At 55.4% G+C, this 26,055-nt stretch overlaps 2 protein-coding genes and 1 long non-coding RNA gene across 4 annotated transcripts in view; 1 reads left to right on the forward strand and 2 right to left on the reverse strand.

Moving 5' to 3' along the window:
* The window catches only part of HNF1A (HNF1 homeobox A), a 22,804-nt gene extending 2,375 nt beyond the window's left edge, over window positions 1-20,429 (forward strand). For both annotated transcript variants that reach the window (XM_075568415.1, XM_075568414.1), the window contains exons 2-9: window positions 14,315-14,514; window positions 14,908-15,094; window positions 16,847-17,055; window positions 17,291-17,608; window positions 17,983-18,171; window positions 18,288-18,409; window positions 19,423-19,522; window positions 19,691-20,429. In XM_075568415.1, the coding sequence (XP_075424530.1) occupies window positions 14,315-14,514; window positions 14,908-15,094; window positions 16,847-17,055; window positions 17,291-17,608; window positions 17,983-18,171; window positions 18,288-18,409; window positions 19,423-19,522; window positions 19,691-19,818 (1,453 nt within the window). In that variant the 3' untranslated portion in view covers window positions 19,819-20,429. The remainder of the gene's footprint in view (window positions 1-14,314; window positions 14,515-14,907; window positions 15,095-16,846; window positions 17,056-17,290; window positions 17,609-17,982; window positions 18,172-18,287; window positions 18,410-19,422; window positions 19,523-19,690) is intronic.
* On the reverse strand, window positions 20,383-24,155 carry LOC142464820 (uncharacterized). The gene is made up of 5 exons (XR_012787725.1): window positions 24,027-24,155; window positions 23,565-23,647; window positions 22,692-22,765; window positions 22,419-22,506; window positions 20,383-20,942 (listed from the first exon to the last, which is right to left on the reverse strand). It is a non-coding gene; the product is annotated as an uncharacterized LOC142464820 (long non-coding RNA).
* Window positions 24,156-24,984: 829 nt separating this feature from the next.
* Window positions 24,985-26,055, reverse strand: part of LIMK2 (LIM domain kinase 2) — a 20,796-nt gene continuing 19,725 nt past the window's right edge. The window contains 1 exon segment of the mRNA XM_075569222.1: window positions 24,985-25,209. Within this exon segment, the coding sequence (XP_075425337.1) occupies window positions 24,985-25,209 (225 nt within the window).

Genomic DNA, 26,055 nt, shown 5'->3' on the forward strand with positions numbered 1-26,055 from the left:
TGTTCCCTGGGTCTCAGGGGGCCTGAGCTGGTTACTAATTATCCAAGTCCTCCATAATTTGTGCATTTATAAACCAAATGGCCTCTGCCTGTTTGTGATGATTAACTTCTAATGATTAACCTCTCCACTGCTGCTCTGGACTGAGACTGCAGCGCAACCTCTGGCTCAGATCCACAAAAGGGTGCAAAGCTTTCGCACGCCTTTACTCCTACTCATGTGAATGCTAAAGCGTGGCACACTTTCGTGGATCTAGGCCTCTGTACGTGGTTAGTACTTCAACATATTGCAGAGCAGTGAGTGTCCACCCTGGGCACAGCAGGAATTTGGAGGCCAGAGGTTAAAGGTCGCTCACGAGTCAGAAGCCGTGGAGACTGCATGACCTCTCCTCTCCAGCTTGGAATTAGGTAGCTCCCCTTCCCCAATGGGCACTGCCATCTAATAATGGCCGCCCACGGCCGCCCCTTACCTCAGCCTCCCGGTAACAGGTTCAGCCCAATTCATGTGTTCTTTCACTGGTCAGCTAACAGCAGCAAAATCCTGCGCCCAAGGCCCAATAACAGGACACTGAGTAAGCGCTGGCTGTTTTAGGTTTAATTTGGTGAGGTGCTATAAATTATCAACCAGCCTCTTGTTTCCTCTGAGGTTGATAACTAACTAACTGGGTTACTTATTGTCCACGGAACAAAAGGGAGGTGAAAACGCCCTTACAGGTGACCTCTAAGGATGGAGAGAGGGTTTGAGGGGCAGTGGCTGTTCCCAGGGGGAGGCTCGCCACAAGAGTTATACATACAGAGGGGCAAGAAGGTGCCAGGTGCAGGGGCAGAGAGGAAGCGGGGTGTGACCCGTCAGCAGGTGCTGAGTAACGCTCACGCACCTCTCAGTAATTATAACCATTACTCTCATTTCATTACACGCCACCAACAATCTCCACACGGTGAGACGTAGGGCTGGAAAACACACGGTATTAAAGACGTGTCGCAAAATGTTACCAGGGGCGGATTTAGGAGGCTGGCAGTGTCACAGGACTGTCAAGTGGTGTGTGCTTATTGGGGAGCGGTGGCCCTCACTGGGAGACTAAGCATCTCCATTACTGGCCCCATACTGCACCCCAACTTGGTACCCAGGTTCTGGCGTGGGACCCCCTGTGTAAGTCTCAGGGGCTTGCCCTGTGGGCCTGTATTTGCTCCTTCCCTCCCCCCCGTGTCGCACTACGTGTTAGTAACAGACGAATGTTTACTCGTAGCCTGGACTTTGTGCTGAGATAAGCTCGGATCTGTGCCTGTGTGAGTCACCCGGCAGTGTGGGGAGGGGGTTCCTCCTGTGTGCATACAGGTGTGTGTGTGTGTGTGTGTGTGCGACACCGAGCACACCGCACACAGCCACAGTAACACCTTTACCCGAGGAGCTTACAGTCTTCATCGGCTGCTAAGGCACAGGGATCAGTAAGGATTTGGGGTGCTAGGTTGTGTTACCGCCATTAGTGGGAATATGTGATATGCCTAAATCCTGCCCCACACCGGGGCCCTTTCATATCTTTGTGACATGACAGGTGGCCTGGAGGGGACAATATGCCTTCTTGCAGACTGACACCAAGATTTGCACCAGGGTTAATCCTCCAAAGGGGAGTAGACACAACTGCTGATGATTTAGGTAGATTGGAGGAATGGTCAAGAGAGCGGAAACTGCAATTACTGGTACAGTTTAATGCCAAAAAGTGACTTAAGTCACAAAACTCAGACTAGAGGATTCATGTCACATTAATGTCACCTGCTACAGAGGAAAGGGACCAGGGAGACATTATTTGGGCCGACTTAAAGTAGGTGAGAAATGTAACGCAGCAATGGGGAAAGCCAGCAGGATGTTAGGGTGTATAGGGAGAGGTATTAGCAGCGGGGTGTTAGGGTGTATAGGGACAGGTATTAGCAGCGGGGTGTTAGGATGTATAGGGAGAGGTATTAGCAGCGGGGTGTTAGGGTGTATAGGGAGAGGTATTAGCAGCGGGGTGTTAGGGTGTATAGGGAGAGGTATTAGCAGCGGGGTGTTAGGATGTATAGGGAGAGGTATTAGCAGCGGGGTGTTAGGGTGTATAGGGAGAGGTATTAGCAGCTGGATGTTAGGGTGTATAGGGAGAGGTATTAGCAGCGGGACGTTAGGGTGTATAGGGAGAGGTATTAGCAGCGGGGTGTTAGGGTGTATAGGGAGAGGTATTAGCAGCGGGCTGTTAGGGTGTATAGGGAGAGGTATTAGCAGCAGGATGTTAGGGTGTATAGGGAGAGGTATAAGCAGCGGGGTGTTAGGGTGTATAGGGAGAGGTATTAGCAGCGGGGTGTTGGGGTGTATAAGGAGAGGTATTAGCAGCGGGGTGTTAGGATGTATAGGGAGAGGTATTAGCAGCGGGGTGTTGGGGTGTATAAGGAGAGGTATTAGCAGCGGGGTGTTGGGGTGTATAAGGAGAGGTATTAGCAGCGGGGTGTTAGGATGTATAGGGAGAGGTATTAGCAGCAGGAAGTTAGGGTGTATAGGGAGAGGTATTAGCAGCAGGATGTTAGGGTGTATAAGGAGAGGTATTAGCAGCGGGGTGTTAGGATGTATAGGGAGAGGTATTAGCAGCGGGGTGTTGGGGTGTATAAGGAGAGGTATTAGCAGCGGGGTGTTGGGGTGTATAAGGAGAGGTATTAGCAGCGGGGTGTTAGGATGTATAGGGAGAGGTATTAGCAGCAGGAAGTTAGGGTGTATAGGGAGAGGTATTAGCAGCAGGATGTTAGGGTGTATAGGGAGAGGTATTAGCAGCGGGGTGTTAGGGTGTATAGGGAGAGGTATTAGCAGCGGGTGTTAGGGTGTATAGGGAGAGGTATTAGCAGCGGGTGTTAGGGTGTATAGGGAGAGGTATTAGCAGCGGGGTGTTAGGATGTATAGGGAGAGGTATTAGCAGCGGGGTGTTAGGGTGTATAGGGAGAGGTATTAGCAGCTGGATGTTAGGGTGTATAGGGAGAGGTATTAGCAGCGGGATGTTAGGGTGTATAGGGAGAGGTATTAGCAGCAGGGTGTTAGGGTGTATAGGGAGAGGTATTAGCAGCGGGCTGTTAGGGTGTATAGGGAGAGGTATTAGCAGCAGGATGTTAGGGTGTATAGGGAGAGGTATAAGCAGCGGGGTGTTAGGGTGTATAGGGAGAGGTATTAGCAGCGGGGTGTTGGGGTGTATAAGGAGAGGTATTAGCAGCGGGGTGTTAGGATGTATAGGGAGAGGTATTAGCAGCGAGGTGTTGGGGTGTATAAGGAGAGGTATTAGCAGCGGGGTGTTGGGGTGTATAAGGAGAGGTATTAGCAGCAGGGTGTTAGGGTGTATAGGGAGAGGTGTTAGGGTGTATAGGGAGAGGTATTAGCAGCAGGGTGTTAGGGTGTATAGGGAGAGGTGTTAGGGTGTATAGGGAGAGGTATTAGCAGCAGGGTGTTAGGGTGTATAGGGAGAGGTGTTAGGATGTATAGGGAGAGGTATTAGCAGCAGGAAGTTAGGGTGTATAGGGAGAGGTATTAGCAGCAGGATGTTAGGGTGTATAGGGAGAGGTATTAGCAGCAGGAAGTTAGGGTGTATAGGGAGAGGTATTAGCAGTGGGATGTTAGGGTGTATAGGGAGAGGTATTAGCAGCGGGTGTTAGGGTGTATAGGGAGAGGTATTAGCAGCGGGGTGTTAGGGTGTATAGGGAGAGGTATTAGCAGCGGGATGTTAGGGTGTATAGGGAGAGGTGTTAGGGTGTATAGGGAGAGGTATTAGCAGCAGGGTGTTAGGGTGTATAGGGAGAGGTGTTAGGGTGTATAGGGAGAGGTATTAGCAGCAGGGTGTTAGGGTGTATAGGGAGAGGTGTTAGGGTGTATAGGGAGAGGTATTAGCAGCAGGGTGTTAGGGTGTATAGGGAGAGGTGTTAGGGTGTATAGGGAGAGGTATTAGCAGCAGGGTGTTAGGGTGTATAGGGAGAGGTATTAGCAGCGGGATGTTAGGGTGTATAGGGAGAGGTATTAGCAGCGGGGTGTTAGGGTGTATAGGGAGAGGTATTAGCAGCGGGGTGTTAGGGTGTATAGGGAGAGGTATTAGCAGCGGGGTGTTAGGGTGTATAGGGAGAGGTATTAGCAGCGGGGTGTTAGGGTGTATAGGGAGAGGTATTAGCAGCAGGATGTTAGGGTGTATAGGGAGAGGTATTAGCAGTGGGGTGTTAGGGTGTATAGGGAGGTATTAGCAGCGGGATGTTAGGGTGTATAGGGAGAGGTATTATCAGCAGGATGTTAGGGTGTATAGGGAGAGATATTAGCAGCGGGGTGTTAGGGTGTATAGGGAGAGGTATTAGCAGCGGGGTGTTAGGGTGTATAGGGAGAGGTATTAGCAGCGGGGTGTTAGGGTGTATAGGGAGAGGTATTAGCAGCGGGGTGTTAGGGTGTATAGGGAGAGGTATTAGCAGCGGGGTGTTAGGGTGTATAGGGAGAGGTATTAGCAGCGGGGTGTTAGGGTGTATAGGGAGAGGTATTAGCAGCGGGGTGTTAGGGTGTATAGGGAGAGGTATTAGCAGCGGGATGTTAGGGTGTATAGGGAGAGGTATTAGCAGCAGGGTGTTAGGGTGTATAGGGAGAGGTATTAGCAGCGGGATGTTAGGGTGTATAGGGAGAGGTATTAGCAGCGGGGTGTTGGGGTGTATAAGGAGAGGTATTAGCAGCAGGAAGTTAGGGTGTATAGGGAGAGGTATTAGCAGCGGGGTGTTGGGGTGTATAGGGAGAGGTATTAGCAGCGGGATGTTAGGGTGTATAGGGAGAGGTATTAGCAGCAGGATGTTAGGGTGTATAGGGAGAGGTATTAGCAGCAGGGTGTTAGGGTGTATAGGGAGAGGTATTAGCAGCGGGTGTTAGGGTGTATAGGGAGAGGTATTAGCAGCGGGGTGTTAGGGTGTATAGGGAGAGGTGTTAGGGTGTATAGGGAGAGGTATTAGCAGCAGGGTGTTAGGGTGTATAGGGAGAGGTGTTAGGGTGTATAGGGAGAGGTATTAGCAGCAGGGTGTTAGGGTGTATAGGGAGAGGTGTTAGGGTGTATAGGGAGAGGTATTAGCAGCAGGGTGTTAGGGTGTATAGGGAGAGGTATTAGCAGCGGGATGTTAGGGTGTATAGGGAGAGGTATTAGCAGCGGGGTGTTAGGGTGTATAGGGAGAGGTATTAGCAGCGGGATGTTAGGGTGTATAGGGAGAGGTATTAGCAGCAGGATGTTAGGGTGTATAGGGAGAGGTATTAGCAGCAGGGTGTTAGGGTGTATAGGGAGAGGTATTAGCAGCGGGTGTTAGGGTGTATAGGGAGAGGTATTAGCAGCGGGGTGTTAGGGTGTATAGGGAGAGGTATTAGCAGCGGGATGTTAGGGTGTATAGGGAGAGGTGTTAGGGTGTATAGGGAGAGGTATTAGCAGCAGGGTGTTAGGGTGTATAGGGAGAGGTGTTAGGGTGTATAGGGAGAGGTATTAGCAGCAGGGTGTTAGGGTGTATAGGGAGAGGTGTTAGGGTGTATAGGGAGAGGTATTAGCAGCAGGGTGTTAGGGTGTATAGGGAGAGGTATTAGCAGCGGGATGTTAGGGTGTATAGGGAGAGGTATTAGCAGCGGGGTGTTAGGGTGTATAGGGAGAGGTATTAGCAGCGGGTGTTAGGGTGTATAGGGAGAGGTATTAGCAGCGGGGTGTTAGGGTGTATAGGGAGAGGTATTAGCAGCGGGATGTTAGGGTGTATAGGGAGAGGTGTTAGGGTGTATAGGGAGAGGTATTAGCAGCAGGGTGTTAGGGTGTATAGGGAGAGGTGTTAGGGTGTATAGGGAGAGGTATTAGCAGCAGGGTGTTAGGGTGTATAGGGAGAGGTGTTAGGGTGTATAGGGAGAGGTATTAGCAGCAGGGTGTTAGGGTGTATAGGGAGAGGTATTAGCAGCGGGATGTTAGGGTGTATAGGGAGAGGTATTAGCAGCGGGGTGTTAGGGTGTATAGGGAGAGGTATTAGCAGCGGGATGTTAGGGTGTATAGGGAGAGGTATTAGCAGCAGGGTGTTAGGGTTTATAGGGAGAGGTATTAGCAGCAGGGTGTTAGGATGTATAGGGAGAGGTATTAGCAGCAGGGTGTTAGGGTGTATAGGGAGAGGTATTAGCAGCAGGATGTTAGGGTGTATAGGGAGAGGTATTAGCAGCGGGATGTTAGGGTGTATAGGGAGAGGTATTAGCAGTGGGATGTTAGGGTGTATAGGGAGAGGTATTAGCAGCGGGTGTTAGGGTGTATAGGGAGAGGTATTAGCAGCGGGGTGTTAGGGTGTATAGGGAGAGGTATTAGCAGCGGGATGTTAGTGTGTATAGGGAGAGGTATTAGCAGCAGGATGTTAGGGTGTATAGGGAGAGGTATTAGCAGCGGGGTGTTAGGGTGTATAGGGAGAGGTATTAGCAGTGGGGTGTTTGGTTTATAGGGAGAGGTATTAGCAGCGGGATGTTAGGGTGTATAGGGAGAGGTATTAGCAGCAGGATGTTAGGGTGTATAGGGAGAGGTATAAGCAGCAGGATGTTAGGGTGTATAGGGAGAGGTATTAGCAGCGGGGAGTTAGGGTGTATAGGGAGAGGTATTAGCAGCGGGATGTTAGGGTGTATAGGGAGAGGTATAAGCAGCAGGATGTTAGGGTGTATAAGGAGAGGTATTAGCAGCAGGATGTTAGGGTGTATAGGGAGAGGTATTAGCAGCGGGGAGTTAGGGTGTATAGGGAGAGGTATTAGCAGCGGGGTGTTAGGGTGTATAGGGAGAGGTATTAGCAGCGGGATGTTAGGGTGTATAGGGAGAGATATTAGCAGCGGGATGTTAGGGTGTATAGGGAGAGGTATTAGCAGCAAGGTGCTAGGGTGTATAGGGAGAGGTATTAGCAGCGGGGTGTTAGGGTGTATAGGGAGAGGTATTAGCAGCGGGATGTTAGGGTGTATAGGGAGAGGTATTAGCAGCGGGATGTTAGGGTGTATAGGGAGAGGTATTAGCAGCAAGGTGCTAGGGTGTATAGGGAGAGGTATTAGCAGCGGGATGTTAGGGTGTATAGGGAGAGGTATTAGCAGCAGGGTGTATAGGGAGAGGTATTAGCAGCGGGATGTTAGGGTGTATAGGGAGAGGTATTAGCAGCAAGGTGCTAGGGTGTATAGGGAGAGGTATTAGCAGCGGGATGTTAGGGTGTATAGGGAGAGGTATTAGCAGCGGGGTGTTAGGGTGTATAGGGAGAGGTATTAGCAGCGGGATGTTAGGGTGTATAGGGAGAGGTATTAGCAGCAGGGTTTTAGGGTGTATAGGGAGAGGTATTAGCAGCGGGGTGTTAGGGTGTATAGGGAGAGGTATTAGCAGCAGGAAGTTAGGGTGTATAGGGAGAAGTATTAGCAGCGGGATGTTAGGGTGTATAGGGAGAGGTATTAGCAGCGGGGTGTTAGGGTGTATAGGGAGAGGTATTAGCAGCGGGGTGTTAGGGTGTATAGGGAGAGGTATTAGCAGCGGGGTGTTAGGATGTATAGGGAGAGGTATTAGCAGCGGGGTGTTAGGGTGTATAGGGAGAGGTATTAGCAGCAGGAAGTTAGGGTGTATAGGGAGAGGTATTAGCAGCGGGGTGTTAGGGTGTATAGGGAGAGGTATTAGCAGCGGGATGTTAGGGTGTATAGGGAGAGGTATTAGCAGCAGGAAGTTAGGGTGTATAGGGAGAGGTATTAGCAGCGGGGTGTTAGGGTGTATAGGGAGAGGTATTAGCAGCAGGAAGTTAGGGTGTATAGGGAGAGTTATTAGCAGCGGGATGTTAGGGTGTATAGGGAGAGGTATTAGCAGCGGGGTGTATAGGGAGAGGTATTAGCAGCGGGATGTTAGGGTGTATAGGGAGAGGTATTAGCAGCAGGATGTTAGGGTGTATAGGGAGAGGTATTAGCAGCAAGGTGCTAGGGTGTATAGGGAGAGGTATTAGCAGCGGGATGTTAGGGTGTATAGGGAGAGGTATTAGCAGCGGGGTGTTAGGGTGTATAGGGAGAGGTATTAGCAGCGGGATGTTAGGGTGTATAGGGAGAGGTATTAGCAGCAGGGTTTTAGGGTGTATAGGGAGAGGTATTAGCAGCGGGGTGTTAGGGTGTATAGGGAGAGGTATTAGCAGCAGGAAGTTAGGGTGTATAGGGAGAAGTATTAGCAGCGGGATGTTAGGGTGTATAGGGAGAGGTATTAGCAGCGGGGTGTTAGGGTGTATAGGGAGAGGTATTAGCAGCGGGGTGTTAGGGTGTATAGGGAGAGGTATTAGCAGCGGGGTGTTAGGATGTATAGGGAGAGGTATTAGCAGCGGGGTGTTAGGGTGTATAGGGAGAGGTATTAGCAGCAGGAAGTTAGGGTGTATAGGGAGAGGTATTAGCAGCGGGGTGTTAGGGTGTATAGGGAGAGGTATTAGCAGCGGGATGTTAGGGTGTATAGGGAGAGGTATTAGCAGCAGGAAGTTAGGGTGTATAGGGAGAGGTATTAGCAGCGGGGTGTTAGGGTGTATAGGGAGGTATTAGCAGCGGGGTGTTAGGGTGTATAGGGAGAGGTATTAGCAGCAGGGTGTTGGGGTGTATAGGGAGAGGTATTAGCAGCAGGATGTTAGGGTGTATAGGGAGAGGTATTAGCAGCGGGGTGTTAGGGTGTATAGGGAGAGGTATTAGCAGCAGGAAGTTAGGGTGTATAGGGAGAGGTATTAGCAGCAGGATGTTAGGGTGTATAGGGAGAGGTATTAGCAGCGGGATGTTGGGGTGTATAGGGAAAGGTATTAGCAGCGGAATGTTAGGGTGTATAGGGAGAGGTATTAGCAGCGGGATGTTAGGGTGTATAGGGAGAGGTATTAGCAGCGGGATGATAGGGTGTATAGGGAGAGGTATTAGCAGCAGGGTGTTAGGGTGTATAGGGAGAGGTATTAGCAGCAGGGTGTTAGGATGTATAGGGAGAGGTATTAGCAGCGGGATGTTAGGGTGTATAGGGAGAGGTATTAGCAGCGGGATGTTTGGGTGTATAGGGAGAGGTATTAGCAGGAGGGTGTTAGGGTGTATAGGGAGAGGTATTAGCAGCGGGATGTTAGGGTGTATAGGGAGAGGTATTAGCAGCGGGATGTTAGGGTGTATAGGAAGAGGTATTAGCAGCAGGAAGTTAGGGTGTATAGGGAGAGGTATTAGCAGCGGGGTGTTGGGGTGTATAGGGAGAGGTATTAGCAGCAGGAAGTTAGGGTGTATATTTCTTTTTTCCCCACAGGTTTGAAGCAGGGGGTGTCCGGAAGTGAACCCCATTCATTTCAGCTCTGGGGACCCCCTGCTTCCAGAGAGACATACCCCCACAGGGAGTGCAGGTAGCCATTCCGAATGGGTAGCAGGGTTCCTGCGTCCTGCAGCCAATAGGAAGCCCAGATGTCACCCGGTGTGGCTTCCTATTGGCCCACGTGACGCAGAGAGATACCGGCACCCACTTCAGAGGTTAGTATCTCTGGAAGCAGAGGGTCCCTGGAGCGGAACTGAATGAGTTAAGCCCCGGGGACCCCCTGCTTCAATCCTGGGGTTATTTTTTAAGTGCTTGGATCGCCTCTATAATATTGTACAGTTTAGATCAGGGGGGCGCAACCTGGGGGGGGGGCGCAACCTGGGGGGGGGGCGCTTACAGAGGCCCCGCGCTCTTCCTCAAAGCATTTCAATTAAATGCCGGGGAGCGCGAGAGGCCTCTGCAAGTATCTCTTACCGCGGCGTCATTTGACGCTGGAGACAAGGTGACAGGGGGAGGGGGGGGTGGTGCGAGCAGGGGGGGGAGTGCAGGGGGGGGGAGAGCAGGCATGGGGGTGCAGGGGATAGAGGGGAGGGGGGGCGCGAGCAGGGGGGAGAGCAGGCATGGGGGTGCAGGGGATAGAGGGGAGGGGGGGCGCGAGCAGGGGGGGGAGAGCAGACATGGGGGTGCAGGGGATAGAGGGAAGGGGGGGCGCGAGCAGGGGGGTGCAGGGGATAGAGGGGAGGGTGGGCGCAAGCAGGGGGGAGAGCAGGCATGGGGGTGCAGGGGATAGAGGGGAGGGGGGGCGCGAGCAGGGGGGAGAGCAGGCATGGGGGTGCAGGGGATAGAGGGAAGGGGGGGGCGCGAGCAGGGGGGAGAGCAGGCATGGGGGTGCAGGGGATAGAGGGGAGGGGGGGCGCGAGCAGGGGGGAGAGCAGGCATGGGGGTGCAGGGGATAGAGGGGAGGGGGGGCGCGAGCAGGGGGGAGAGCAGGCATGGGGGTGCAGGGGATAGAGGGGAGGGGGGGCGCGAGCAGGGGGGAGAGCAGGCATGGGGGTGCAGGGGATAGAGGGGAGGGGGGGCGCGAGCAGGGGGGGGAGAGCAGGGGATAGAGGGAAGGGGGGGCGCGCGAGCAGGGGGGGAGAGCAGGCATGGGGGTGCAGGGGATAGAGGGGAGGGGGGGCGCGAGCAGGGGGGAGAGCAGGCATGGGGGTGCAGGGGATAGAGGGGAGGGGGGCGCGAGCAGGGGGGAGAGCAGGCATGGGGGTGCAGGGGATAGAGGGAAGGGGGGGCGCGAGCAGGGGGGAGAGCAGGCATGGGGGTGCAGGGGATAGAGGGGAGGGGGGGCGCGAGCAGGGGGGGAGAGCAGGCATGGGGGTGCAGGGGATAGAGGGGAGGGGGGGCGCGAGCAGGGGGGGAGAGCAGGCATGGGGGTGCAGGGGATAGAGGGGAGGGGATATGATAAAAACTTTCAAATACATAAAGGGATTGAACAAAGTGAACAGATCTCAGAGGAAGGGAAGAGTCGGAACTAGAGGCCGTTCTGTGAAGCTGCAGGGTGGCAGCTCAGGGGAGATGTGAGGGAGTACTTCGCTGAAAGGGTGGTGGGTAAGTAGAACCGCCTCCCAGCAGAGGTGGCAGGGGCTAATACAGTAAAGGAATTCAAACCTGCTTGGGATACACACGGCTAAATCCTAAATACAAGAGAGAGCCCCAAGGATGGAACAGGGTCTGAGGTGTTATTCCATATAACTGTTCCCTAGATCTCCTCCATGTAAATCCTCAGTATAACTCCACTCTATATAACCCCCCTTACAGACCCTATTACTGCTCTATATAACCCTCCTTACAGACCCTATTACTGCTCTATATAACCCTCCTTACAGACCCTATTACTGCTCTATATAACCCTCCTTACAGACCCTATTACTGCTCTATATAACCCTCCTTACAGACCCTATTACTGCTCTATATAACCCTCCTTACAGACCCTATTACTGCTCTATATAACCCTCCTTACAGACCCTATTACTGCTCTATATAACCCTCCTTACAGACCCTATTACTGCTCTATATAACCCTCCTTACAGACCCTATTACTGCTCTATATAACCTCCTTACAGACCCTATTACTGCTCTATATAACTGCTCCTTATAACTCCTCCTTCTGCTCCAAATAACCCCTCTGTATAACTCCACCCACTGCGCCATATAACCATTCCCTATAACTCCTCCTATAGTGAATTATCTCCCTGTGCCCCGCTGACCCTGTGTCCCCTCCTTGTGCCCCGCTGACCCTGTGCCCCCTCCCCATGCCCCGCTGACCCTGTGCCCCCTCCCCGTGCCCCGCTAACCCTGTGTGCCATCTCCCTTTGCCCCCTCCCTGTGCCCCGCTGACCCTGTGTGCCATCTCCCTGTGCCCCGCTGACCCTGTGTGCCATCTCCCTGTGCCCCGCTGACTCGGTGTGTAGGGTGACCAGATGTCCCAGTTTTTAGGCCTCTGGCACGACTTTTTGGGGTGCTGTAGCGGTTTTCTATGCCACTGGCTGCGCATGCACTTGCCGGCCGCTCGTGCGCATGTGAGTGCCAACTGCGCATGTGCAACAACATTTGTCTTGATGACCCTGCGTGCCCCCTCCCAGTGCCCTGCTGACCCTGCATGTCCCCCTGTGCCCCACTAACCCCTCCCAGTGCCCTGCTGACCCTGCATGTCCCCCTGTGCCCCACTGACCCTGTGTGTCCCCTCCTGACCCTGTGTGCCCCCTCCCTGTGCCCCACTGACCCCTCCCTGTGCCCCGCTGACCCTGCGTGTTCCCTCCTTGTGCCCCGCTGACCCTGCGTGTCCCCTCCTGACCCTGCGTGCCCGCTCCCTGTGCCCCACTGACCCCTCCCTGTGCCCCGCTGACTCTGCGTGTTCCCTCCTTGTGCCCCGCTGACCCTGCGTATCCCCTCCCTGCGCCCCGCTGACCCTGCGTGTCCCCTCCCTGTGCCCCGCTGACCCTGCGTGTCCCCTCCCTGTGCCCCGCTGACCCTGCGTGTCCCCTCTCTGTGCCCCGCTGACCCTGCGTGTCCCCTCTCTGTGCCCCGCTGACCCTGCGTGTCCCCTGCCTGTGCCCCGCTGACCCTGCGTGTCCCCTCCCTGTGCCCCGCTGACCCTGCGTGTCCCCTTCCTGTGCCCCGCTGACCCTGCGTGTCCCCTCCCTGTGCCCCGCTGACCCTACGTGTCCCTTCCCTGTGCCCCGCTGACTCTGCGTGTCCCCTCCCTGTGCCCCGCTGACCCTGCGTGTCCAATCCCTGTGCCCCGCTGACCCTTTGTGTCCCCTCCCTGTGCCCCGCTGACCCTGCGTGCCCCCTCCCTGTGCCCCGCTGACCCTGCGTGTCACCTCCCTTCGCCCCGCTGACCCTGCGTGTCACCTCCCTGTGCCCCGCTGACCCTTTGTGTCCCCTCCCTGTGCCCTGCTGACCCTGCGTGTCCCCTCCCTGTGCCCCGCTGACCCTGCGTGTCCCCTCCCTGTGCCCCGCTGACCCTGCGTGTCCCCTCCCTGTGCCCCGCTGACCCTGCGTGTTTTCTCCTTGTGCCCCGCTGACCCTGCGTGTCCCCTCCCTGTGCCCCGCTGACCCTGAGTGTCCCCTCCCTGTGCCCCGCTGACCCTGCGTGTCACCTCCCTGTGCCCCGCTGACCCTGCGTGTCACCTCCCTGTGCCCCGCTGACCCTTCGTGTCCCCTCCCTGTGCCCCGCTGACCCTGCGTGTCCACTCCCTGTGCCCCGCTGACCCTGCGTGTCTCCTCCCTGTGCCCCGCTGACCCTGCGTGCCCCCTCCCTGTGCCCCGCTGACCCTGCGTGTCCCCTCCCTGTGCCCCGCTGACCCTGCGTGTCCCCTCCCTGTGCCCCGCTGACCCTGCGTGCCCCCTCCCTGTGCCCCGCTGACCCTGCGTGCCCCCTCCCTGTGCCCCGCTGACCCTGCGTGTCCCCTCCCTGTGCCCCGCTGACCCTGCGTGCCCCCTCCCTGTGCCCCGCTGACCCTGCGTGCCCCCTCCCTGTGCCCCGCTGACCCTGCGTGCCCCCTCCCTGTGCCCCGCTGACCCTGCGTGTCCCCTCCCTGTGCCCCGCTGACCCTGCGTGCCCCCTCCCTGTGCCCCGCTGACCCTGCGTGCCCCCTCCCTGTGCCCCGCTGACCCTGCGTGCCCCCTCCCTGTGCCCCGCTGACCCTGCGTGTCCCCTCCCTGTGCCCCGCTGACCCTGCGTGTCCCCTCCCTGTGTCCCGCTGACCCTGCGTGTCCCTTCCCTGTGCCCCGCTGACCCTGCGTGTCCCCTCCCTGTGCCCCGCTGACCCTGCGTGCCCCCTCCCTGTGCCCCGCTGACCCTGCGTGCCCCCTCCCTGTGCCCCGCTGACCCTGCGTGCCCCCTCCCTGTGCCCCGCTGACCCTGCGTGTCTCCTCCCTGTGTCCCTCTGACCCTGCGTGCCCCCTCCCTGTGCCCCGCTGACCCTGCGTGTCCCCTCCCTGTGCCCCGCTGACCCTGCGTGCCCCCTCCCTGTGCCCCGCTGACCCTGCGTGCCCCCTCCCTGTGCCCCGCTGACCCTGCGTGTCCCCTCCCTGTGCCCCGCTGACCCTGCGTGCCCCCTCCCTGTGCCCCGCTGACCCTGCGTGCCCCCTCCCTGTGCCCCGCTGACCCTGCGTGTCCCCTCCCTGTGCCCCGCTGACCCTGCATGCCCCCTCCCTGTGCCCCGCTGACCCTGCGTGCCCCCTCCCTGTGCCCCGCTGACCCAGCGTGTTTTCTCCCTGTGCCCCGCTGACCCTGCGTGTCCCCTCCCTGTGCCCCGCTGACCCTGCGTGCCCCCTCCCTGTGCCCCGCTGACCCTGCGTGCCCCCTCCCTGTGCCCCGCTGACCCTGCGTGTCCCCTCCCTGTGCCCCGCTGACCCTGCGTGTCCCTTCCCTGTGCCCCGCTGACCCTGCGTGTCCCCTCCCTGTGCCCCGCTGACCCTGCGTGCCCCCTCCCTGTGCCCCGCTGACCCTGCGTGCCCCCTCCCTCGGTGTTGCAGGGAGGACTCCTGGCACGTGGCTAAGCTGGTGAAGTCGTACCTGCAGCAGCACAACATCCCCCAGCGAGAAGTGGTGGACACCACGGGGCTGAACCAGTCCCACCTCTCCCAGCACCTCAACAAGGGCACCCCAATGAAGACCCAGAAGCGGGCGTCTCTGTACGCCTGGTACGTGGGCAAGCAGCGAGAGATCGCCAAGCGTGAGTATGGGGGGATAGCACAGGCTCTGGGCTGGGGGGGTGTCTGGGGGTCGCTAGTGCAACCTCTCCCCCTCAGGCTGCGCTTATAGTGACAGCGACGCGACGTCGCTTCAAAACAAAGGTATTGAAGCCGTCGCGTGCGGTTATAGTAAGCGCGATGTGTCGGAGCGACGGATTGGTCGCGGTCGTTGGAAGTCAAGTACATTTGATTTTTTCCAGCAACCGCAGCGTGACGTCGCCGGCGCTATACGCGCAGCCTCGTGGGCATGGCCACCGCCAGTCACAACCACGTCCCACGGGGTGTCCCCCTCCCCCCCCGCCAGTCACAACCACGTCCCACGGGGTGTCCCCCTCCCCCCCCCAGGCCCTCACTGTCTGTTTCCATGGTGACAGAATTCACACACGCAGGGCAGGCGCTGGTGACAGACGACCTGTCCTGTGACGAGGCGCCGAGCAAGAAGGGCAGACGGAACCGCTTCAAGTGGGGCCCGGCCTCGCAGCACATCCTGTTCCAGGCCTACGAGAGGCAGAAGAACCCCAGCAAGGAGGAGCGCGAGGCGTTGGTGGAGGAGTGTAACAGGTAGGGGGGGGGGCAACAGGTGGGGAGGGGGCAACAGGGAGAGGGGAAGCAACAGTTAGGGAGGGGGGGGGGCAACAGGTGGGGAGGGGGCAAAATGTAGGGAGAGGGGGGAAACAGGTAGGAATGGGGGGGGAGGGCAACAGTTAGGGAGAGGGAGGGCAACAGGTAGGGGGGAGCAACATGTGCGGAGGGGGCAACAGGGAGAGGGGAAGCAACAGTTAGGGAGGGGGGGGGGCAACAGGTGGGGAGGGGGCAAAATGTAGGGAGAGGGGGGAAACAGGTGGGAATCGGGGGGGGGGCAACAGTTAGGGAGAGGGAGGGCAACAGGTAGGGGGGAGCAACATGTGCGGAGGGGGCAACAGGGAGAGGGGAAGCAACAGTTAGGGAGGGGGGGGGCAACAGGTGGGGAGGGGGCAAAATGTAGGGAGAGGGGGGAAACAGGTGGGAATCGGGGGGGGGCAACAGTTAGGGAGAGGGAGGGCAACAGGTAGGGAGGGGGAGGGCAACAGGAGAGGTGGGGGCATCAAGGGGGTAGTTGTGACAAGAAAATTACTTATCCAAAAGATTGATTCGGGTTGTCGATTTCAGCCATGAGTGCACACATGGGTAATAGCAATACCAGTTATTAGTAAGCACAATGTATTTGTTACTTGGCTTCAAGTATAAATCAGCATTCTATGGCCATCGGGATATCGCTCAATGTACCAGGGGACCCCCTGCATCTCTTGATGATGTCTGGTCAATCGTTGTTATTCTGTGGTCACGTTTGTACTGCGCAAAGAGCTGAGTACACCGCCAGCACGAGTGAAGGTCTGGCACATTTCTGTGCTGGACAAACCCTATCGGGGGAACACATTCAGCCACCATCCCAGCTGGAGAAAACCAGGGGAGTTCAGCTAGACTCACTTCTCATAACAACGCTTTCAGATTATTCTGCGTTTTCCCCCTGCAACTCGTGTGAAAATGGCTGCGTGGTGTCAAATGACCCCATGTTGCCATGACAACATGACGCTATTGGGAGATGCCGCGCCGCCCGCCGCCGTTAAAACTCGACACCTGGCAAAATACACTCGCCCCAGGCGAGTGGGCGAGTGCATTTGTCGAGCCCTGTCCATCATGCACCTAGACCACCAGAAACACAACAAAACTCCATTATGATTGCAGGGGTGCAGCGGAGAAACAGCGCGGCCTGTTCATTCACACTCCAATACCGCCCGTGGAAAACCACCGGGGTCGTGGAATTTGATCTGGCGGTTTTACCATATTCATTAAAGAATATATACCTTTGCATCAGATGTGACCGGTTTGCCATCTCATTTGGCTTTTTCGCCAGCATTCGCTGCAATGCCGGTCCGAAATCTTGCCTCCCTCGGGTAGGGGAAATAGGGGCCGGTGCTGGATTTATTTGCAGACTTCGCTTTTGCCGAGGCGAGATTTCTGGCGGTGGATATCCGGGAGAAATGCAAACTGCGCAGACAGAACCCAAATGCGTCAACAAGAGAGAGACTTTTGCGTGATTTGGATCTGGGATAAGGGCTTAATGATTAGGGTGTAATGCAAATAAAAAACCCAAGATGCCCCCGATATAAATCCGGTAACGTTCCCCGGATGCTGCACGCTGCTTTGCTCATGCATCATTTGAACGTGCCACAGACATAGCAGGGGCTAATATCATTCCCGGGCAGGGAGCAATGCTCTGCAGAGGTCAACTCCATGTGTCAGGTCCTGACCACCCTCTCTCTTTGACCGCAGAGCCGAGTGTCTGCAGAGAGGGGTCTCCCCATCACAGGCGCAGGGGCTGGGCTCGAACCTGGTGACAGAAGTGCGTGTCTATAACTGGTTCGCCAACAGGCGCAAGGAGGAGGCATTCCGGCACAAGCTGGCAATGGACACGTACAGTGGTCAGCAGAGCTCAGTGCCTTCCCTCTCATCCCTTGACCTCCCCCCTGCCAAGGGACATGGTAAGTGGGGTCTGTACGTACCACTCCCCAATCTCTTCCTCTGGCCTCCGGTGACCTGACACACCCAATCTCTTCCTCTGGCCTCCGGTGACCTGACACACCCAATCTCTTCCTCTGGCCTCCGGTGACCTGACACACCCAATCTCTTCCTCTGGCCTCCGGTGACCTTACACACCCAATCTCTTCCTCTGGCCTCCGGTGACCTTACACACCCAATCTCTTCCTCTCCCCGCAGGGCTCAGATACGTTCAGGACCACTCCATTGAGCGAGGGGCCGCCGGTTCCATGGTCACCATTCAAAGCTGCCTGTCGTCGCCTGGCCTGGAGCCAAGCCACAGCCTGATGAGCGACAGCAAGATGGTCCCAGCGCCGGGCGGCTCCCTTCCTCCGGTCAGCACCCTGACTGCTCTGCATAGCCTGGACCACGGGCAGCACCCGCTCAGCCAGACACAGAACCTGATCATGGCCTCACTCCCCAGTGTCATGACGATCGGTACAGACGCATCGCTGGGACCGGCGTTCAGCAGCTCAGGCTCCTCAACGCTGGTGATTGGTAATGAGGGGGGGGAGAGCAGCTCTGGGTTGTGGGTTGGGGGCAGAACTGACGTATGTAAAGCTGGCACCGTCCTAAAGCTCTGATCTGCTCCTTTGGGGGGATGTCCTGGCTACTGCAATGTCTCATAGCTCTTCCTCAATTGTAGGTGGAATGTGGGGGCCACACAGGGCTTCTTTTCTATTTCCCCTGATTTGGGGCAGCGGGGGGGAGGGGTGACAAGCAGACACAGGGGCTCCCCCTTTAATTCATGTAATTTAGGAGAGTTGGACGCGTTTGGGGGAGTTGCAGGACCCTGCCTCTTTGCAGGAGCTGATGATCCGCAGGAAGGGGCAGTCTGCCTGTGTTAACCATGTGCCCGTTGTGTGTTCCAGGCCTCACATCACAGGCTCAGAGCGTCCCCGTCATTAACAGCATGGGCAGCAGCCTGACCACCCTGCAGCCTGTCCAGTTCTCCCAGCAACTGCACCACTCACACCAGCAACCAATCATGCAGCAGGTCCAGGGTCACATGACACAGAGCCCCTTTATGGCAACCATGGCTCAGCTGCAGAGTCCACATGGTAAGGAGAGGGGGAGGGAGGGGGGGGAATGGACGGATGGTAAGGACAGTGAGAGGGGAATGGACGGTCAGGGCATGTCCTTCCTCCAGAGTTGACTCCTCTCTTCGCCTCCTCAGCTTTCTATGGCCACAAGTCAGAGGTCGCTCAGTATGCATCAGCTGGTTTCTTCCCTCAGACCATGGTCATCACAGACACAACCAATCTGGGGTCACTGACCAGCTTGACCCCCAGCAAACAGGTGAGGAGTCAGAATCAACACGGATTAGTTGACCAGGCACCTGGGAAACCTATCCCCCTGAGATCTATCTTCAGGGGTAGGGAGGGGGTCAGAGATCCATTTATTATATTAAAATCTATGAAGGGGAACTTATATCCAGACAATTGCATGAGAATGTCGTAGGATGTAGTATTCATATGTAGCCAAAATACCTGAATGCTAGTGCAGGTTTCCATAACAGATGTGGGAGGTCGGTTTAAGGATAGAATTTCAGGGCCTTGTGGGAAATGTGAGGCTGAAGTAGTTTGGCGTTTCTTTGCCTGAAGACGCCACGAGGAGAAAGGGGGCGGAGTTAGTGATCAATAAATATAGCTGCACTCTGCACGACTCTCTCTCTTCTCTAAGACCCCTCGCTCTCACCAAGACCCCTCTCTGCATGTAACACCAGCAGCATGCGAGTTTCTCTATCAGTGCGTCTGAGCACACGTATCACCATTGATTGAACTTTCACCTGTATGTAACGTTGTGAGAATAAACTGTCTGCTGGTCAGCCATCTTCTGAAGTATTGGAATCTCTCTGAATAAATGCTGTAATAAGTGGAATTATTATTTAACAGGTCACACTGTGCCCACACTGATAACATTTTGGTTTGTAAACACGGTGTCCCCTCGAGCAAAACCCTCCTGTGAACCCTAAAAGTCTCAGCACCGAAGATCCAGAATGGCTTTCCTTTAACCTTGTTTTTCTAAAACCACTATATCATATATTTTTTTTTATACCTCAGACTGGATAGGACGTTATAACCTGATATAACAGGATACAATTGTGTGCTCATGTGCATAGCGTTACCCAGAATCCCTTGCTGCAGTGTATGCTAAGAGAATGGGGAAAGGCAGGGTTGTAGACGTGTGGATGTGCTCACAAGGGATATTTGTATTTGCTGTATGATGGAGGGATGGTCACTTTTTTTTTTTACCCACCATAACTTATTTAACGTGTGAGAAGAACATGACCATGTTACCCTCTCCCCCAGATTCTCCACCCACACCCCGGGGCGCATGGCGACTCCCATCTCCAGGACTCCAGTATCCTGCACCTCCCGCCAAGCCACCAGCTCTCCCCCAGCCCGGCTGGTAAGAAGGGGGGCAGAGGGAGTGACCGACGTTGGGATGAGGGGATCACGTGGAGTACCTGAGATAAAGGGGAAGGAAGGATTGGGGGGGGGGGGGGGGAGAGAACCGGAGGAGTGAGATAGGAGGGTGGGCCGGCGCACTGACAATGTGATATTCACCCCCCCGCAGTGTCCTCGGCCAGCTTGGGACATTACCAGAATGCCAGCACCCCAGAGAGCCATAGTCACCTCCTGTCCCCTGCACACAGCACCATCGACAGTTTTATATCCACCACGATGGCATCGTCCTCACAGTGACATCGGTGCCCCAGCACCTAGTGACATCTCCTGGACTCACAGGGACACTGGGTAAATGGAGGGGCGACTCCCCGGAGGGAGTGTGGTCCGGCCACAGAGGTTGGCGGTGCATTCAAGGGACACGGATGTTAATCAACTGCCACCGGAGACATTCATATTGACAATAAGCTGAACCCAGCACATGGTATATAGAGCGTGGCCGAGGACACGGTACATGTATAGAGCCACAGAACGTGGCGGAGGAGGGCACGGTATATACAGAGCATGGCTGAGGAGGACACGGTATATACAGAGCGTGCCCGAGGAGGACACGTTACATATACAGAATGTGGCCAAGAACAGGGAATATACAGAGCCACAGAACGTGGCTGAAGAGGGCACGGTATATACAGAGCGTGGCCGAGGAGGACACGGTACATATACAGAGCGTGGCCAAGGACGGCACAGTATATACAGTGTGGCGCCGAGGAGGACACTATATACAGAGCCACAGAAGGTGGCCAGTGAGGACACTGTATATACAGAGCGCAGGCAGGACACTTGGTAACAGCTGATACTACGAAAGACTTGTAACCTTTTACTGTTTCAGTATAAAAAATATATATATACAAGTGTGTGTGTGTATGTGTGTGTGTGTTAAACGCTGCTCTCAGACCACAAGCTGGCAGGCACAGTCCTGGGAGAGGTGGCAGGCACAGTAATGGGAGAGGTGGCAGGCACAGTCCTGGGAGAGGTGGCAGGCACAGTCCTGGGAGAGGTGGCAGGCGTCTCTTCCCCCAGCCGGAGGGGAGGTCTTTCAAAGGGGGGGGGGGGGGGGGGGGGGGGGGGAGGTTCCAATTTACCTCTGAACAGTTCCCCAGTTCTTCACAAAATCCCAAATCCACCACCCTGTTCCTTTTATCCTGCCACATGCAGTTCATTTCCCCCAGAGTCCGGATGCAGCAGCTCCCCCATCCAGACCCCCCTCAGCCCCATTCTCTGCCTTTCTCCGCTTCCGTTTCTTTTTGCGGGGTCGGATGTCACACGTCCCCCCGTGCTCCGGCTGCAGTGCACTGTGCCTGAGGATGTCGGCAGCAGACACAGCCGCCTCCCGGCACCGAAGGTTCTCCTCCTCGCTGTCCTCACTGTCACAAACACACAACAGTGAACACAGCGGCCCCAACACATCCAATAGGACAAATTTCATCACTATATGTTTCTCTTCTCATAAGTACGGGTCATTTCAGCTGTGACCACGTTACGGTTATCCTTATCAGCAAGGCCTACACTGCCAATTGTATACAGTGTCTTTTGTATTCCCTCCACTGCATAGAGAAAGGAGGGAACTAAACAATGATATGGAGTCAGGAAGGAATTTATTTTTCCCCTTATGAGATATCATTGGATAATGTGTCACGGGGGTTTGTGTTTGCCTTCCTCTGGATCAATACGTATAGATATAGGATAAAGTATCTGTTGTCTAAATTTAGCATAGGTTGAACTTGATGGACGTACGTCTTCTTTCAACCCCATCTACTATGTAACTATGTAATCCTGTATGTAACTATGTAACCCTGTAACTATATATAGAGCAGGGGCTCAACTCCAGTCCTCAAGGATATCCCAGCGTCAGCACAAGTGGCTCAGTCAAATCCCAGCTTCAGCACAGGTGGCTCAGTCAAATCCCAGCGTCAGCACAGGTGGCTCAGTCAAATCCCAGCTTCAGCACAAGTGGCTTAATCAAATCCCAGCTTCAGCACAAGTGGCTCAATCAAATCCCAGCTTCAGCACAGGTGGCTCAGTCAAATCCCAGCTTCAGCACAGGTGGCTCAGTCAGAGGCTCAGTCGACTGAGCCACCTGTGCTGAAGCAGGGATATCCTGAACACCTGACCTGTTATGGGGGCTTGAGGACTGAAGTTGAGCTCCCCTCATATAGCCAACAGCATGTGATGTATGACATGTATGCAAGCCTGGGGGGTTGAAAATGAGGAGCCCCTTATGTGCCGTGTGTGAGCTACAGTGCGGTAAGAGAAAAAACCCAGAAGTGCCCTAAGAAATGGCGGGGGAAGTGGGAAATACACGCACGCGCAGCAAAGATCATCACCACTTTCCTCCCGGGGGAAGAAAGCTCGAGGATACTACGATTACCTGCGTGTGCTGGGGCCTGCTCATTAAATAGAGTTGGGGTGGGCGAGTTTAAACGAAGACCTCCCAAATAAATTACAGTTAGACATACACAATCTCAGCAAACTCCAAACCCAGACCCACGGTATTATACAGGTTTATATACTGTATGTAATTGTACCAACTGGAGCGCTACTGGGAAAGTGACCTCAACTAAACAGTGATGTAATATGTTGTATATGTGAGGTCACTCACACTCGCACAATTACACGTGTAAATATACTCTGCTGTGGGGCTGGGATTGTATGTCTAACAGGATGGACAACTCCTTAACCGCATACATTACATAACACACGTAGGAACTCCAGGTTTTTACTCAGCTGAACCTCTGCGTGACAAAGTGTCAGGGGGTTAACTCACACTGCATACCCACTGAGATTCTCCTCCCGCCCTCCGCCTGGCCGCAGCCTGAGATAAGGACATGCAGTCGCCTCACCTGCATGAAGCCGCTTTGCGCCTGGACTTAGGAGGTGGTGTCACAGTCCCAGAGTCACCAGGAACAGACGTGCAGAACAAGCGGAAACCTGTGAAATACAGGAGAGATGAGGCAACTGGGAAGGGGTGTATAACCCCTGCACCCCCAGCAGGGGCAGCACTAGGAAGGGATGTAAGATCCTACACCCCCCCCAGCAGGGGGCAGCACCAGGAGGAAGTTGTATATATCTAATAATCCCCCAGCCATGTTTGGGCTTGTGTGTATAACACTCACCCTCATCCTCTTGGACAGTGGGGGTTTCAGGCCCTCTCTGTGGGGGGCCGCTTCCCGGAGTTTCTCTGATACAGCTGGTGGGAAACAAAAACTCTCTGAACTAAAAACACAGATTGAGATGAGTGCGGCCTGGCACTGACACCGGGGGGTGATCGCAGGGTGTAGAGCTACACGCAGCCTGGCACATGGGGGGAGCGCAGGGTGTAGAGCTACACGCAGCCTGGCACATGGAAGGCACGGGGAGAGCTACAGGGTGTAGATCTATACGCAGCCTGGCACATGGGGGGGGGGACGCAGGGTGTAGAGTTACACGCAGCCTGGCACATGGGGGGGGACGCAAGGTGTAGAACTACATGCAGCCTGGCACAAGGGGGACACACGCAGGGTGTAGATCTACACGCAGCCTGGCACATGGGGGGGACGCAGGGTGTAGAGCTACACGCAGCCTGGCACATGGGGGGGACGCAGGGTGTAGAGCTACACGCAGCCTGGCACATGGGGGGACACACGCAGGGTGTAGAGCTACACGCAGCCTGGCACATGGGGGGAGCGCAGGGTATAGAGCTACACGCAGCCTGGCACATGGGGGGACACACGCAGGGTGTAGAGCTACACGCAGCCTGGCACATGGGGGGAGCGCAGGGTATAGAGCTACACGCAGCCTGGCATATGGGGGGAGCGCAGGGTGTAGAGCTACACGCAGCCTGGCACATGGGGGGGGGGGCGCGCAGGGTGTAGAGCTACATGCAGCCTGGCACATGGGGGGTGATCGCAGTGTGTAGAGCTACACGCAGCCTGGCTCATGAGGGGGGGGGGGGTGATCGCAGGGTGCAGATCTGCCTCCAGCCTGGCACCCCTGCCCAGGGATGTTACCTGTCCAGGATGGCAGCGAGTTTCTTGCCACATGTGAGCGGAACTCCGGGGTGGTCTGCAGCTCGTGGCCGTCCGGCCGGACCCTGCAAGGGACACGCATGGGATGTAGAGGAGAAAGAACCAGACTCCAGTTACCCACTCTCTCCCCCCCACCCCCTCCCTCACTTACCGAACACCTCGTGAGACCGGCGGGCACCGGGGCTCGCTGCACAGACCTGCCCGCACCTGAGAGAGAGACACCCGGTGTGAGCCTGACACAACCCCGGAGACACCCGGTGTGAGAGCCTGACACAACCCCGGAGACACCCGGTGTGAGAGCCTGACACCCGCAGACACCCGGTGTGAGAGTCTGACACCCGCAGACACCCGGTGTGAGAGCCTGACAGCCTCAGGCACACCCCCCGGCCCCCTTCACCCCACACCCCCCGGCCCTTCACCCACACCCCCCGGCCCTTCACCCACACGTTGGCTCCCAGGTCGCCTCCCGGAACCGCTCTAGCTCGCCGCTGCTTTCACTGTCTGAGCCCCCGGGCGCCGCCATCTTGCACTCACACACCAGCACGTCACGTGCCCCGGTGCGCACGGCATCCTGGGGGTTGTAGTTTCCGCCCGTCCATCGTACAGGAAGTGACGTGCCCTCACCCCAGCACCCGGAAGTGAGGGGCAGGCCGGTGGCGGAGGAACGCTCGGTACCGGAGGTGAGGATTTCGGAACCGCGTAACGCGCGAAACACTAGGGAGGAGGGAGGTCAGACCTGAGCGGTAGCGGCCATCTTTATTTCACCCACTTGTAGGACTCGTGTGACATCTGTATCCATGTGTGTATACTGTATGTCGTGTCCAGCTGTTTCCTGATGGGATGACCACCACGGGGGGGGGGCACAGCTGTCCTCCAGGCATCGGGACCCCCCCCCCACCAGCCCATGAGAGACCCTGGGGCCCTGTGACACACCCGGGCAGAGCTGGCTCTGCGCAGCCTCCCTTACTTATGCTGTTTAAACCAGGGGTGAGCCAGCTCCAGTCCTCAAGGGGCCACCAGCAGTCAGGTTCTCGGGCAACCCCTGCTTCAGCACAGGGGGGGCAGTCATTGACTGAGCCACCTGTGCCACCTGTGCCGAAGCAGCGGTATCCTGATAACCTGCCTGTTGGTGGCCCCTGAGGGCTGGAGTCAGCTCACCCCTGGTTTAAAGGGTCAGTCCCTCTTAGTGTCAAAGTGAATAAGTCAATGCAAACATTGGCAAGTGTTGTAAATACACGTCATTTTCTGGCAAGCCACGTGTGTGAGATACTTTTAACTATCCTTATATAGTGTGGTTTAAGTGATTGGAGACATATGGTATATACTCTGTAAAGGACATTGCTTCACCTTATATAAGGTAAAGGAGCGAGTGGAGGCCAGCGGCGGGATGTTCAGTACGTCTCTAGTGATTCCGCGCCATTGATCTGGATTTAGGGCGGCTTTTTGAGCTTCGGCTACTGTGAAGTGGAGCGGTTTGAGATCTTGCGCCACCTGGTTCAACCACGTTTTCTTTGGAGCATTTGGGTCCACTTTCCAGCCTATTGGTGTTGAGGCGCTGGTATGGTAATCTGGTGATGTCCATACGGCAGACGTGGCCAAACCACCTAAGTCTTTGTCGCTTAATGTACTGGTCGATTGTGGATTGGGTTTGACAGGCTAACCGTACACCTTCATTAGATTGATTAGAGACATGGAGTTTAAGGGCAGATAAAAACCACTGCGCCCCCCCCCTCTCTGTCTGGCCATTCTTTGTCACCTCTAACCCAGGTTTATCCAGCTGTAGTTTTTGCCTTTTCTTTACTCCCAAACAGCTGTCTCACCACCGGTACTTTGCATCGCATGACCTTATTATATGAGTTTTTATACAGCTGGATTGCTGTAGGTGTTATGTTTTATATTTGGTGACCACTGGGAGTGCTCCGGTGTGAACTCTGTTTGGGTTTAGATCTGGTTTAGACACTCTCCCTCTGTATTTGCCTTATGTCTAAAGTTTAAAGCGGCAATACTAGATTCCCCTTTTTTCCCACTTTTCTGTATGGGACAATGTATAATTGTACATTCTTACTTAAGCTGGCAATCGTTTGCTGCTCCTGTTATAAATCTGTAACAATCCTGATTGTGTGCCTAGCATAATGGCTGCTTCAGTGAGTGTAAGGCTGCGCATATAGCGCCGGTGACGTCAGGCGGCGGTCGCTGGGAAATCAAATACAGATGACTTCCGGCGATCGCGGCCAAACCGTCGCTCCGCCGCGTTTACTTTAAGCGCGCGTGACGGCGGCAATGCATTTATTGTGACACAACGTCACCGGCACTTTAAGCGCGGCCTTACTCAACAGCTACAATGTATCCTTATATTTCTAAGGTAATATTAGCTATTGTTACAGTTTGCAGCTCACACTGCTGGGAATATTCACAACAAATTATCACAGGGAAGGGTTGCAAAGATCTTGCACTGCTGGGGAGGTGGGCTTAA

This window comes from Ascaphus truei, chromosome 13 (assembly GCF_040206685.1).
Source record: "Ascaphus truei isolate aAscTru1 chromosome 13, aAscTru1.hap1, whole genome shotgun sequence".
NCBI lineage: Eukaryota > Metazoa > Chordata > Amphibia > Anura > Ascaphidae > Ascaphus > Ascaphus truei.